The 14,379-nt window shown below is 47.2% G+C and overlaps 1 protein-coding gene across 4 annotated transcripts in view; it reads left to right on the top strand.

Moving 5' to 3' along the window:
- Positions 1-4,608: 4,608 nt before the first annotated feature.
- SH3BP5 (SH3 domain binding protein 5) overlaps positions 4,609-14,379 on the top strand; it is a 94,054-nt gene continuing 84,283 nt past the window's right edge. The window contains exons 1-2 of one of the 4 annotated variants that reach the window (XM_060180833.1): positions 4,609-5,397; positions 7,014-7,076. In XM_060180833.1, coding sequence (XP_060036816.1) covers positions 5,230-5,397; positions 7,014-7,076 — 231 coding nt within the window. In that variant the 5' untranslated portion in view covers positions 4,609-5,229. Of the gene's footprint in view, positions 5,398-6,780; positions 6,868-7,013; positions 7,077-14,379 lie in introns of those variants that run through there. The other 3 variants (XM_060180832.1, XM_007529821.3, XM_060180834.1) reach the window with 3 other exon arrangements.

Raw genomic sequence — 14,379 nt, 5'->3', positions numbered from 1 at the left:
GCAACAGAGGGAAATAAATAAATAAATAAATAAATGAAATGAAAAAGGCTAACCTATACATAGATAATACCTCTGGATAAGTGATTCATAGACCATTTGGTTCCTATACTATTGTTAATTGCTATTTTAAAACCTCTAAAGGTCTCAAAGTGGTATTTTCTTACATAGTTACTATAGAGTGGCAAAATATGTATATACATATATATATATATGTAAATTGTGTGTCTGTGCCCATGTGAAAGAGAGAAAATGTGACAGTCCAGTGCACTGTCATACCAATTTAAAAAATATATTTATTTGTGGGTGGGGGAGACAGCATAATGGTTATGCAAACAGACTCTCATGCCTGAGGCTCCTAAGTCCCAGGTTCAATCCCCCGCACCACCATAAGCCTGAGCTGAGCAGTGCTCTGGTGTTTTTCTCTCTCTCTCTCTCCTCTCTCTTCTCTCTCTCTCCATCTCTCTCAAAAATAAAATTAATAAAAAAATTTTTAAAAATGTATTTATTCCCTTTTGTTGCCCTTGTTTTCCTGTTGTAGTTACTGTTGTTGATGTCGTCGTTGTCAAATAGGACAGAGACAAATGGAGGGAAGGACAGAGAGGAGGAGAGAAAGACAGACACCTGCAGACCTGCTCACAGTCTGTGACTCCCCCGCAGTTGGGGACCCAGGGGCTCGGACTGGGATCCTTATGCCGGTCCGTGAGCTTTGCACCACCTGCTCTTAAATCGCAGCACTACTGCCCGACTCCTCATACCAATTTTTTTTGAGAATTTAAAATTTTTTTATTAGAGCACTGCTCACCTCTAACTAATGGTGGTGCCGGGGGTTGAAGCTGAGACCTCAGAGCCTCAGGCATGAAAGTCTCTTTGCATAACCATTATGCTATGCCCTGCCCACACCACTTGCTTTTATGTAGTGTCAGGGATTCAATCCAGGGCCTCAGTGCTCTACCACTGAGCCACCACCCAGGCTCCACCAAAACAAAAGAATTTTCAAATTAACTCATACAAAATAAAGGTAGCTCTACCAGATGTTAACATAAAGATTATAATAGTTACGTATTTATTTTTTGTCACCAGAGTTGTCAGTGAGGCTCGGTGTCACCACTCCTGGTGACCATCACTCATACATTTGTAATTTTTTGATAAAGACACAGGCAAGGATAGAGAGGGAAAGAGAGAATGTGAGACCCTGTGGCACTGCTCCACTGCTTGTGATGTTCCCCTGCAGGCGGTGACCTGAGGCTTGAACCTGGGTGTGCTGGACTACAAGTATGTACTGCAAGTGTGTGCTGGACTACAAGTATGTACTGCAAGTGTGTGCTGGACTCTAAGTGTGTGCTGTAAGTGTGTGCTGGACTCTAAGTATGTGCTGTAAGTGTGTGCTGGACTCTAAGTGTGTGCTGGACTATAAGTATGTGCTGTGTGTGCTAGACTATAAGTATGTACTATAAGTGTGTGCTGGACTATAAATATGTGCTGTGTGTGCTGGACTCTGAGTGTGTGCTGGACTCTAAGGGTGTGCTGGACTATAAGTATGTACTATAAGTGTGTGCTGTGTGTACTATAAATATGTGCTGTGTGTGCTGGACTATAAATATGTGCTGTAAGTGTGTGCTGGACTCTAAGTGTGTGCTGTAAGTGTGTGCTGGACTCTAAGTGTGTGCTGGACTCTAAGTATGTGCTGTATGTGTGTGCTGGACTATAAGTATGTGCTGTAAGTGTGTGCTGGACTCTAAGTGTGTGCTGGACTCTAAGTATGTGCTGTATGTGTGTGCTGGACTATAAGTATGTGCTGTAAGTGTGTGCTGGACTCTAAGTGTGTGCTGGACTCTAAGTATGTGCTGTAAGTGTGTGCTGGACTATAAGTATGTGCTGTGTGTGTGTGCTGGACTATAAGTGTGTGCTGGACTATAAGTATGTGCTGTGTGTGTGTGCTGGACTATAAGTATGTACTATAAGTGTGTGCTGGACTATAAGTATGTACAATAAGTGTGTGCTGGACTATAAGTATGCTATAACCTAGCCCTGAAGATTATAATTTCATGGAAAAAAAACAAACTGTCATTCCTAAAATGAAAAATAAAGCTGTTTCCAAAGCATACTTGAGGAGAAAGGCACTGTTTTACATTTTTGCAAATCTCTTTAATGTGTGGCTTAACAGAAGACAGCTGGATTCTCGTGTCTTCTTGCATTCAAGTTGTGCTATCATGTGCCATGAGGCTTCTGGAAAACTCCAGTGTGAACTTAGAAGGAAACAGGAGTGAAGAAGACAAATATCGTCTTAATATTTGTGTGCGAGCAGCTTTGTTCTTATTTATTTACTCCCTTTTGTTGCCCTTGTTTTTTGTTGTTGTTGATGTCATTGCTGTTGGATAAGACAGAGAGAAAAAGAGAGAGGAGGGGAAGACAGAGAGGGGGAGATAAAGACAGACACCTGCAGACCTGCTTCACCATCTCTGAAGGGACCCCCCTGCAGGTGGGGAGCCGGGGTCTCCAACCAGGATCCTTATGCCGGTCCTTGAGCTTTGCACCAACTGAGCTTAACCCCCTGGGCTACTGCCAGACTCCCAACTTTGCTCTTATGATCACTGTGGGCGGTCTCCAATCCAGACTCACAGGGTCCCTGCTTTGGCTCAACATGCCTCTAAAATAAGCATGAAGCCTGTTGGTTTGCCACTGGGCTGTCACAGGGGATCAGGGCTTGCACGGCGTTTCCCAGGCAGCTGTTTCCCTCCTTCCCCTCTTATTTATTTATTTATTCCCTTTAGTTGCCCTTCTTGTTTTATTGTTGTTATTATTGCTGTTGTTACTGATGTCGCTGTTGTTGGACAGGACAGAGAAATGGAGAGAGGAGGGGAAGACAGAGAGGGGGAGAGAAAGACAGACACCTGCAGACCTGCTTCACCGCCTGTGAAGCGACTCCCCTGCAGGTGGGGATCCTTACGCCGGTCCTTGCGCTTTGCGCCATGTGCGCTTAATCCACTGTGCCACCGCCCGACTCCCTGTTTTTCTCCTTTTATGACAGAGGGTGAGAGAGACACACAGAGAGAAAGGGGATGGTGTCCTCCCTGCTAGTAGAGGATGGGGGCTTGAACCTGGGTCTTCACCCATGGCATTGTGGCTCTACTGGGTGTTCCACCAACTGGCCCCAAACATAAAGCCTTTACTTGGTCTATCAGCGCAGCCCATGGCTTGCCTGCTGAGAATGTGCAGAGCTGCAGGTCTGCCCCTTCTCCTGCTCGCTGCTGTACTTTCTCCTGTTCAGTCTGGAGACCTGGGGAGTGTGACGTGCTGGTGACTCTGATTAGGCATAAAGAGGGCATAGGTGACTTTATGCGTGGGAGACTAGGGTTGTAGACACAGTGCAGCAGACTTGCATGCCAGAGACCCCATGGACCCCAGGTTCAGTCTCTGGTACCATCATATGCCATCTCTGGTCTTCTCTCTCCCCACCCCTTTACTCTCATTTGTTCTCATAATAAAATAAGCCATTCTTGAACAAGTAAGACCTTATTAGACCAAACCTATGCCTTACCCCCTTGTTACCTCCAGGAGACAATGAGCCTCCTTCCACAGCAGCCACAGAACCAGTGTGTACATGGCAGCACTTTGCCCAGGAAGTAGCCCCAGCTTAGTGTCTGATCAAAGCACGGGAAGCAGGCTTGGGCTGGGGAATCTCAGGTTGGGCTCTCAGACAGAAAACTTCTCAAACAAGTGCATTCCTCCAGACTCAGTGGTCTGAGTGGCCTCTGAGAACACAGGAACTTGCCCTGGTGGCCAAGCATCTCTCACATGGTACCCAGAGTCCAGGCTACTTAGGCAGCTGTCTCTCTAGTCCTTAAGCATTTTTAAACAGGAGACAACTTCACCTAAATCATCTGACTTTGTGCTTCCCTGACATCAGTGGCCCTGCCAATTCATAACACAGATATGCCTCTTTTATTTTTTCCCCCTTTGGTCTTTTGTGATGCTGAATTGGCCAGGCCAGCTCTGGCTTCCTATCTGTGCAGGACCACCAGTCCATAAATCCCTGGACAGACTGAGCCCCTTAGTTTCCCTGGAGGAACAGTACCCACGCCCCAAACCCACTCGCCACCCCCTTGCTCCATGGACCCTCCGAGCTTCTTGGCTATTCAGGTAAGGCCAAGGCTACAGCGAGGACAGCACAGGTGTCTGGGGCTGAGGGTCAAGGCCTCCGCAGAGGAATGCACGTGTGGAGCCACGTGCAGAGAACCTGAGTCTGCCTGTGCATTTCAGTTCCTCTTTCTGGGCTGTGTGTGTGGGGGGGGGGAGAGGAAGGGAGAGAGGGGGAGGGGAGACGGGGGAGAGAGTGAGAGGGGGGAGAGGGGGAGAAGGAGGGGGGAAGGGAGAGGGGGGAGAGGGAGAGGGGGAGATGGATGGGGGAGAGAAGGGGGAGGAGAAGGGGGAGAGAGGGAAAGGGGGAAGAAAGGGGGAGGGGGGAGAGAAAGAAGGGGGAGAGGGGGAGAGGGAAAGGGAGAGGGTGATGGAGACCTTACAAAGAAGCAATTCCCAGTTCGCCCAGGTTCATCCGGGGTGGGGTGGGGGTGTGTTTGGCGGTCTGGGAGAGAGGGGGGGCTGAGCGAGCCTGGGGAGCGGGAATTGGCGACCGAGTGACAGGCTTGGTGAACAGGCTTCGAGAGGTGACTGCAGCGCGGAAACACCCCGAACTTGGCCGCCCCAAGCTGGACATTTTGGGATCTCTTCCCGCCGCCGAGTGAAAAATAGGCGAGGGGTCTCCTAGGGCACCCCGTGCCCCCGCCGTCAGGGTTTTTGTGACGGAGACCCGGCCGCGGGCCCCGGGCGAGCTGGGAGGGCGGCGGGCGCGGGGAGGGCGCGGGGGCGGCCCCGGCGGGACGGGGCGGAGCGGGCGGCGCGGCAGAGAGGGGCGGCCGCGCCCATTGCTCCCTGCGCTCGGCGGCGGCGCTGCTGCTGCTGCTCGGGCCCCGGCTGCTGCTCCGGCTGCTGCTCCGGCTCCGGCTGCGGCTGCTGCGGCTCCGGCTCCGGCTGCTGCTCCGGCTGCTGCGGCTCCGGCTCCGGCTGCTGCTGCTGCTCGGGCTCCGGCTCCGGCTCCGGCTGCTGCTGCTCGGGCTCCGGCTCCGGCTCCGGCTCCGGCTGCTGCTCGGGCCCCGGCCCCGCTTCCCCGCCCGCGGCCCGCAGAGACGAGGCGGCGCTCCGCTCTCCGACGCCCCGAAGCCCCCTGCCCGCATGGACGCGGCGCTGAAGCGGAACCGCTCCGAGGAGCCGGCCGAGGTCCTGCGGGCCGCCCGGGACTTGGAGGAAGAGGAGGAGGAAGAGGAGGAGGAAGAGGAGGAGGAGGAGGAGGGGATGGAGCAGGGGCTGGAGGAGGAGGAAGAGGTGGACCCCCGGATCCAGGTAGGGCGCACAGGGGGCCGCATACCCGGCCTCACGGCCCCTCGGGGGGGCTGCAGACCCGCGTGGACGCGGCCTGAGTGGCGGGGGTCCCCCGCACCACCCCCGGCGGGTTGGGAGGAGGGTCGCCGCGGCGGTGGCCAGCGGTTCGCGCGGATGTGCAACAAAGAGAAAAAGGGGGCGGGGCGCCACACGGATTTTTTTTTTTGGGGGGTGGGTGTCCCCCCGGGGCCAGAATCGCGAGCCGCGGGCTTTGCACCCGGTTCCTGGCGCCGGGGTGCGGGGGGGGTGGGCGCGGGGCACCTGGCGGTGGGCGTCTCCCTGCAGCGCTGCCCTCACCTGGAGGGGCCCGGCCCCAGCCACCTTCCCTCCTTTGAGTCATTGTTAGCAGAGCCCAGAGCGTATTGTCTCCACTGGCTAGGCTGTCAAGCCTTCGCTTGGTCTCCAGGAGGGAAAAAAATGTATATATATATATATGGCAAATATTTTCTTTTTCAGTGGTTTAAAGCCCAGCCTTTCCTTGTTTAGGAGGTCGGTGTGAACAGAGATCAGGGACAAATGACTGGGGACCAGGAGAGAGGATTGGCCTGGCTTTTTGTGCCTCCATTTCTAAGGGAGAGAAAGAGACGATTAAAAACCAATTTCCAAGCACACATTTGGGAGTGACAACTTAACCTCTTCACCCTTTGAAGCAAAAAGCACAGCAGCCTCCATTCCCAAGACCTTTCTTTCTACCCTTTCCATAAATAATCGGAAAAAAAAATACCGCTTTTTAAGTGTGCTTTACAATTTCAGGAGGCCCTAATTGGGCTTTCGGTGCAAAGATCAATGAAAAGCTCATTTAACTTGGTGGTTGGAGTTAAAATGAATTGTTTTGGCACATTCACAAGATGAAGTTCAGGTGGAGAGATCTTTGCATTAGGCATTTATTCTGTAATTAAAAATCATTGGTTTGTGTACTTGGTTCAAAATTCTGCTCACATGATCCTTTGTTTGCTTAGTTAAATGAGTTAACTTAATGCTGGGTCCTTTGAACAAAATGTCAGTTGGTGAATGTTTATTTTGAAAAATCTGGATTAGAGCTAGTTTAGCTTTTTTAAAAACAGGTAGGGTGGATAATTGATAGCTTGAGAAGCTTTTCAACTGTTGATAGAAAAATACTCAACCACCGATGAGTGAACACTAGAATTCCGCTGTTGATCTGAATGCTTTCACTGGGTTTGTACTTTGTGTTTGGCCTGCTTCTTGTCTTCTATTGTTTCTTCTGGAAAGTTCTTGCTTTCTGCAGGAGATTCTGTTTTGATTTGGCCCTGGAAGCCATTTGTAACAGGTGGATTCACCAGAAGGTGCTTGCATGCAGTAAATGTTAACTCTCTAAGACGCCTTCCTTGAACCTTTGGTCATTTTCCAGAGGGGCAGCATCAAGAATACCAATGTCAGAAGTGTTGACAGTCACTGGCAATTCCAGCCAAGGTACCACCAACTGTCTGAGAATGAACACTGGCGCATCTCCCTTTATTTTGCTCTCTCTAGTTTTTCAGGCAGTGGTCTGAGTCACACTGGAAGAAAGGTCAATAAATCCCTTACAATTTTTTTTTTTCTCTCCTTTTCTTCTATAGGGAGAGCTGGAGAAGTTAAATCAATCCACAGATGATATCAACAGACGGGAGACTGAACTTGAGGTACAGAAACTAGGTTCCATGATCTTGGTGAAGTTTGGGGTGGGGTACATCAGGCCCGCCGACCCCCCCCCCCCCCCCCGCTGGTTAATTTTGCTTTCATACTTGGAGGGTGATTATTGGCATCTCCTCAGAGTTGAGCAATAGCTGACTCCCTGACAGAATGAAATACATCACCGGGTCCAGCTTGTGGGTGGAACACATGTGGATCCAATTTCACATGGTTTTCATTATAGGAACTCCATGGGGCCAAGGCCGAGGGCAGTGTTTATATACACTGAAATCCTCAAGTTACTGTGTCTGTGGAAAAGCTTTGAAAGAACTGAGGGAAATTATCTGAGGCTTTCATAAAAGATCAAAAAGGAGCTCACAGAAATCTCTTAAACATTTGAGGATAATTACTTTTTTTTTAAATAATTTATTTCTTTATTGGGGAATTAATGTTTTACATTCAACAGTAAGAGGATAATTACTTATATTTGAACTTGGAAACAGTGTTTCTTGGATGTGTACTTTTTTTTTTTTTAATTCGACCACCCTCCCAATATCCCCCTCTTGCACTTCCCTGCTCCTTTGTTTATTGTCAGTATGTGTGTGGAATATAATTATCTTAATGGTAACTAAAAGCTGTTAAGATTTGGGAAGGGCTTTCCTGCTGGTAAAAATCTTGGGAGACTGGGACTTGATTTGAATTTCATAAGCATCTTCCAACCTGAGTGTAAACAGATCAGTTCCAGTTCCTTTGTAGTTATGGCTTGGTGTTTACTATCTGTCCGCAAATTTAACACACACACACACACACACACACACACACACACACCCTCCCCCCAGTCTATCTGAAAGCCTGTTCCAGAGTCTAAGGAAGGAATGCAGGGACCTGTTTCTGTAACAGGAGAAATAGCAGGAAGGCTCAGTTGAAGGCACAGGAAGCGCCTGGTCTCTGAGAATGAGGAAGAGCAAGGAAGGTAGCAGTATGGGAACATAATCTAGGAATGCACTGGCAGCATTGAGTAGTGGAATCAGTTGTGGCTGTGGCAGTGGCAATGAAGAGCCTATTCTGAGCTGTGCAGAAGGCATTATCAATACTCCTGTTCCCAGTTGTTGGAGTCTCTGAGAACTGCACCTTTCCCCATGTGAGGTTAAAATCTTCATGCTTATTTCTTCACTTGTGACGAATAGAGTCTCTGGGCGATTGAAATCTCTCTTCTTAGGGGGCAGGGATAGATAGCATAATGGTTATGTAAACAGACTCATGCCTGAGGCTCCAAAGTCCCAGGTTCAGTCCGCTGCACCACCATAAGCCAGAGCTGAGTGAGCAGTGCTCTGGTAAAAAAGAAAAAGAAAAGAAAAAAGAAATCTTTCTTCTCTTATATATTAAACAACAATGACAAAATCCAGTCTTTTCTGTTGGACTCCAGCACTTACCAAGTCTTTAAATTATTATTATTATTATTATTATTATTGGATAGAGACAGAAAAAGCTAGAGGGAGGGAAGGGGAAGTATCAAGGGAGAGATACTGTTTTCCCCCTGCAGGTGGGTACTGTGGCTGGAACCCTGGTCCTTGTACATTGTAACGTATACACTCAATTTGCCCTCCCCCTTTAAGAGTTTTTTTTTTATTGACAAACTATTCCAATTAAGTTAGTTTTTTTTTTAAATCTGGTTTATTTATTCATTTAACTGATGGCAGTACTGGGGATTGAACCTGGGAATCGGGCATGAAAAATTCTTTATATAACTATTATGTTATCTCCCCAGCCCCCTAAGAGTTTTTATAAGCTTCATCTCTTTGTCTGTTTACAGTGGCTTTAAGTTGTGCTGCTCAATATGGTAGTTACAAGCCTCATGTGATTACTTTAATTAATTTACTATCACGAAGTTTACTGCTGGGTCTCAGATCCTAAACACAAATCCTCCACTCCCAGAAACTATGTTTTTTCTTTCCTCTAGATAAAAGGTGACACATAGAAAGAGAGGGATTTAGAAACAGAGATGAGAGACACCATAGCAGGGTCCCGCCACTCATGAACCATTTCCCCTGAAGGTGCACTGATGTGGTTGCCTGGGGCTTGAACCCAGGTCCTGTGTGTGCTCAGCTGGGTGGGTAGATTGATGTTGTTGAGAGAGGGGAACAAGGGTGTCATTCTGCCATTTTGCGGTGTTGGGGTTGAACCCAGGGCCTTGCACTCTGTATAGTTTATAGTGAACTGCAAGCCTAACCCTATTTCAGTTAAAGTTAAGATAAAAATATATTCAGTTCCTCACTCACAGTAGCCGCTTTGCAAGAGCTCAGTGTGCACTGTAGGAGAACAGAAAACTTGCCATCATCCCAGAGAGTGATCTTGAACATGGATGAGGAAGACAGAGACATGGAGGCTCAGATTCTCCAGAGTTCAGTGAGGTGAAAAACCAGATCACTTCGGGAGTCGGGCGGTTGCGCAGCAGGTTAAGCGCACGTGGTGCAAAGCGTAAGGACCTGCGTAAGGATCTTGGTTGGAGCCCCCGGCTCCCCACCTGCAGGGGAGTGGCTTCACAAGCGGTGAAGCAGGTCTGCAGGTGTCTGTCTTTCTCTCCCCCTGTCTTTCCCTCCTCTCTCCATTTCTCTCTGTCCTATCCAATAACAACCACATCAATAACCACAACAATGTTTAAACAACAAGGGCAACAAAAGGGAAAATAAATAAATTAAAAAAACAAACAAACAGATCACTTCAACCCCCGCATTCTACCATGCCACATGTGAGCAGACACAGCTGACAGCAGCTGTTTGGAGGGTGGAGGGCAGATAAATTCATTCAGCAATTATTGCTGAGTTGTTTGCTACTCACAGACCAACCGTCACAGCATTAACCTTCTGAGGGCAAACTTGGCTCGTTTGTTAAACTTTTGTTTTAACCTTGCTGCCCAGATACACTTTCAGATTTGTGTGTTAAACCATAGAGTAGATATGTCCTGCCTTGCTCTGGACAGTGCCAAAGGGGGAGAGAGAGGTGGTCAGAAGTGGCTGGTGGTGTAAGGTGGCCTTTCCATGATGTTGTTATCTGACGGACCCTTAGGCATGCAGTGTAATTGTAGAGTCCACTTTGTCAGTCCTCTGGTAATTATCTGTGATTGGCCTGAGTCATTGAAAATGAGACCTTTCCAGCGGTTATGCAGCCCACGTGGCACAAAGCACAAGGACCAGTGTAAGGATCCCGGTTCGAGCCCCCGGCTCCCCACCTGCAGGGGAGTCACTTCATAGGCGGTGAAACAGGTCTGCAGGTGTCTGTCTTCCCACCTCGCTCCATTTCTCTTTGTCCTGTCCAACAACAATGACATCAGTAACTATAACAATAAAACAAGGGCAACAAAAGGGAAAATACATAAATAAATGTAAAAAAAAGAAAAAAATATTAAAAGAGACCTCTTCAGGAGGGAGTTGGCTTTTTTTTTTTTATTTGAACTTCATATTACACATGGACATACCAGCTTTTGGTGATTATAGTTATTCATTAAGAATAAAAGGCAAGACTCCGAACGTCCTGTCCATTATTGCTCATGAGTGTGGAGCTTGTGGGCAGCAGTGCTGGGAGTCGGGCTTGGAGAGCTCATCTGATATTTCTTCCTCACCCTCTAGGGCTTAGGCATGCCAGGCGGTGCTCAGCACTCTGACTGAGGTCACTTTACACAGTGGAGTCACCAACCCAAAGAGCACAGAAGTGCTGTAGGGAGGCCGTGTGGTTGAGGGGGTGAGAGCTGGAACCAGAAAAAGGCCGAGCAGCCCCTGGCTCCCGTGGGCAGCTGTATGCCAGTCTTGCCACTCCGGCCATCCGCGAGTATTGATTTTGAATGAGTCTTTTTTTTGTTTTTTAAAGCCTATTCTAATTTTTTTTTTTAAAAAAAGATTTTATTTATTTATGAGAAAGACAGGAGGAAAGAACCAGTCTTCACTCTGGCACATGTGCTGCCGGGGATCGAACTCAGGACCTCATGCTTGAGAGTCCAAAGCTTTACCGCTACGCCACCTCCCAGACCACGGTTTTATTTATTTTATTAGAGAAAAAGAGGCCAGAACTCTCTCCTCTGGCATATGTGGTGCTGGGGATCAAACCTGGGGCCTCATATTGCAAGTTCTGTGCTCTGCTATTAAGCTACCTCTCTGGCCATTGGTTGTTTTATTTCACTATTTTTTTAAAAGTTTATTTTTTAATTTATTTAATTTATTTATTTATTTATTTTTATTATTTTTATTTTTTATTAAAGAAAGGATTAATTAACAAAACCATAGGGTAGGAGGGGTACAACTCCACACAATTCCCACCGCCCAATCTCCATATCCCACCCCCTCCCCCGATAGCTTTCCCATTCTCTATCCCTCTGGGAGCATGGACCCAGGGTCATTGAGGGTTGCAGAAGGTAGAAGGTCTGGCTTCTGTAATTGCTTCCTCGCTGAACATGGGCGTTGACTGGTCGGTCCATACTCCCAGTCTGCCTCTCTCTTTCCCTAGTAGGATGGGTCTCTGGGGAAGCTGAGCTCCAGGACACATTGGTGGTGTCTTCAATCCAGGGAAGTCTGGCCGGCATCCTGATGACACCTGGAACCTGGTGACTGAAAAGAGAGTTAACATACAAAGCCAAACAAATTGTTGAGCAATCATGGACCCAAAGCTTGGAAAAGTGGAGAGGAAGTATTAGGGAGGTACTCACTGCAAACTCTAGTATACTTCTGCTTTCTTACTTTGGTGCCATACTCCAAACTCAGTCAATTTCTGTTTTGCGTTTCTACTTCTTCTTTTTTTTTAGCAATACAACCCCCACTATTTCATTCATCATTTTTCATGGACCTGTATTCTCCCCACCCACCCACCCACCCCAGAGTCTTTTACTTTGGTGTAATACTCCAATTCCATTTCAGGTTCGACTTGTGTTTTTTTTTCTAATCTTGTTTTTCAACTTCGGCCTGAGAGTGAGATCATCCCATATTCATCCTTCTGTTTCTGACTTATTTCACTCAACATGATTTTTTCAAGGTCCAAAAGTTTTTTTTTTTTTTAAGTATTTTATTTTAATTTTGAGAGAGATGCAGAGTGAGAAAGACACAGAAACACCAGAGCACTGCACAGCTCTGGCTTATTGTGGTGCGGGGGACTGAACCTGGGACTTCAGAGCCCCAGGCATGAGAGTCTTTTTGCATAACCATTATGCTATCTACCCCTGTCCTATTTCATTATTTTTTAAAAAATAAATTTCGGTGGAGGATGGATAGCTCACTGGGTAGACTCCACTGCTTTGGTGTCTCTTTCTTTCTTCCTTTCTTTCTTTCTTTCTTTCTTTCTTTCTTTCTTTCTTTCTCTCTATCTGAAAAAAGAAAGTCAGCCTGGTGCTCAAACCCCCAGTAAGCAAAACAAACAGAAAGATAAAAATATATATATTGTTTCAAGGCCAGGGAATAGCTCAGCTGAGCAGTGCTCTGGTCTCTTTCATAAATAAGTCTTTTGGTCTGGGAGGTGGTGCAGTGGCTAAGTCACTAGACTCTCAAAATAAGTCTTTTGTTTGTTTGTTTATTATTGTTGTTGCTGTTGGATAGGACAGAGAAATGGAGAGAGGACGGGAAGACAGAGAGGGAAAGAGAAAGACAGAGACTTGCAGACCTACTTTACCACTTGTGAAGTGACTCTCCTGCAGGTGGGGAGCTGGGGGCTCACTTTATTTATTTATTTTTTTATCAGAGTACTTCTCATCTATGACTTACTGAGGTGCTGGGGATTGAATGGTTCTTTCCCACCAAAAGATTTTGGGTGAGACATCCATGTGTCACAGAGGGACCCTTCTCTGTCTTTCTCCTTCCCCCTCTCTCTATATATATTCTTTTTAAAAAATATTTTATTTTATTTTTGAGAGAGATGCAAAGAGAAAGACAGAGAGAGACACACTAGCGCACTGCCCAGCTCTGGCTTATGGTCCATAAATAAGTCTTTTAAATCCTTGTTTTATTTAATATTACTTTGAAGAGAGACTAGAGCTCTGCTTTGTCAAATGTAGTGCCGGTGATGTAGGTCTGAGACTCACCTTCAGTTTCCTTCCTTGTCTTACCTGTTCTTTAAGTTGGAGGTTTCTTGGAGGCCTCTCCTCTGACTGCCAGCCACCAACCATGCTGTCTGCTGGCTCACAGCCACCTCCTGACGCCTCGCTTAGCCTCTGACCTTGTTTGAGCACTGCTGGCTCCCCTCCCCGCTCTGATTACTATCCAGCAGACCGACCTTTTCAAGGGGTTGAAGGGAGTGACCTTTTAACCAGAGAGGCCCGTGACTAGAGGTCTGCTGTCTCAAATTCCAACAACAACTGTGTTAACTTCTTGAGTTATTTACTGAGCTCCTACTCTGTGCTGGGACCAGTTTCTGGTGATGGGTAGAGAGCAGTGATGAGAATGAATAACAGTCCACATCCCCGTGAGATGTCTGCTGTAGACAGGGAGAGAAGTAAGACAGCAGGTTAAGCGCACATGGCGTGAAGTGCAAGGACCGACTTAAGGATCCCGGTTCGAGCCCCCGGCTCCCCACCTGCAGGGGAGTCCCTTCACAAGTGGTGAAGCTGGTCTGCAGGTGTCTGTCTTTCTCTCCCCCTTCTGCCTTCCCCCCCTTTCTCCATTTATCTCTGTCCTATCTAACAATAACAACAACAGTAGCTACAACAACCATAAAAATCAACAAGAGCAACAAAAGGGAAAATAAATAAAGAAGAAAAAAATACATAGTGGGTTGCTAGGGGAAATGTGCTCAGGAACACAGCCTGTTCAAGGCAAGTTTTGCCCTAGTGTTATTTCAGGACTCCTTTGGGTTATGTGTGTCTACATGTATATAATACATATGGGCATAGTTTTTTCTTTCTTATTATTATTTAAATAATTTACTTATTTAGAGACAGAAATTGAGAGGTGAGGGGAGACAGAGAGGGAGAGAGACAGAGAGACATCTGCAGCCCTGCTTCACCACTCGTGAAGCTTTCCCCTTGCAGGTGGGAACCAGGGGCTCTCCATAGTTGAGCTCTCTAGCTAGAATCCATCTTCTGTGTGTGCTCACTGTGTGACCTAGGTTCTCGTGTACTATTCTTGTATAAGGAAGTGGGAGCATAGTGGTGGGAGGTAGATTAAAAGGCCCATAGTATCTAGGTAGGTACTAGAACTTCCCATTTATTAATTATGCTATGTAAGGTGGCCCCTCCACTGTGGGAAGCACCAATCTTTATATTTTAGGGGGAATAAAAGGAAGTGGTATAGACAAAGGGGAAAACAGCTTTTCCTATTGGCGCCTCCTGAAAAATTCTGA

This window comes from Erinaceus europaeus, chromosome 21 (genome assembly GCF_950295315.1).
Source record: "Erinaceus europaeus chromosome 21, mEriEur2.1, whole genome shotgun sequence".
Lineage (NCBI taxonomy): Eukaryota > Metazoa > Chordata > Mammalia > Eulipotyphla > Erinaceidae > Erinaceus > Erinaceus europaeus.
This window is presented reverse-complemented; position numbering and strand designations above follow the sequence as displayed.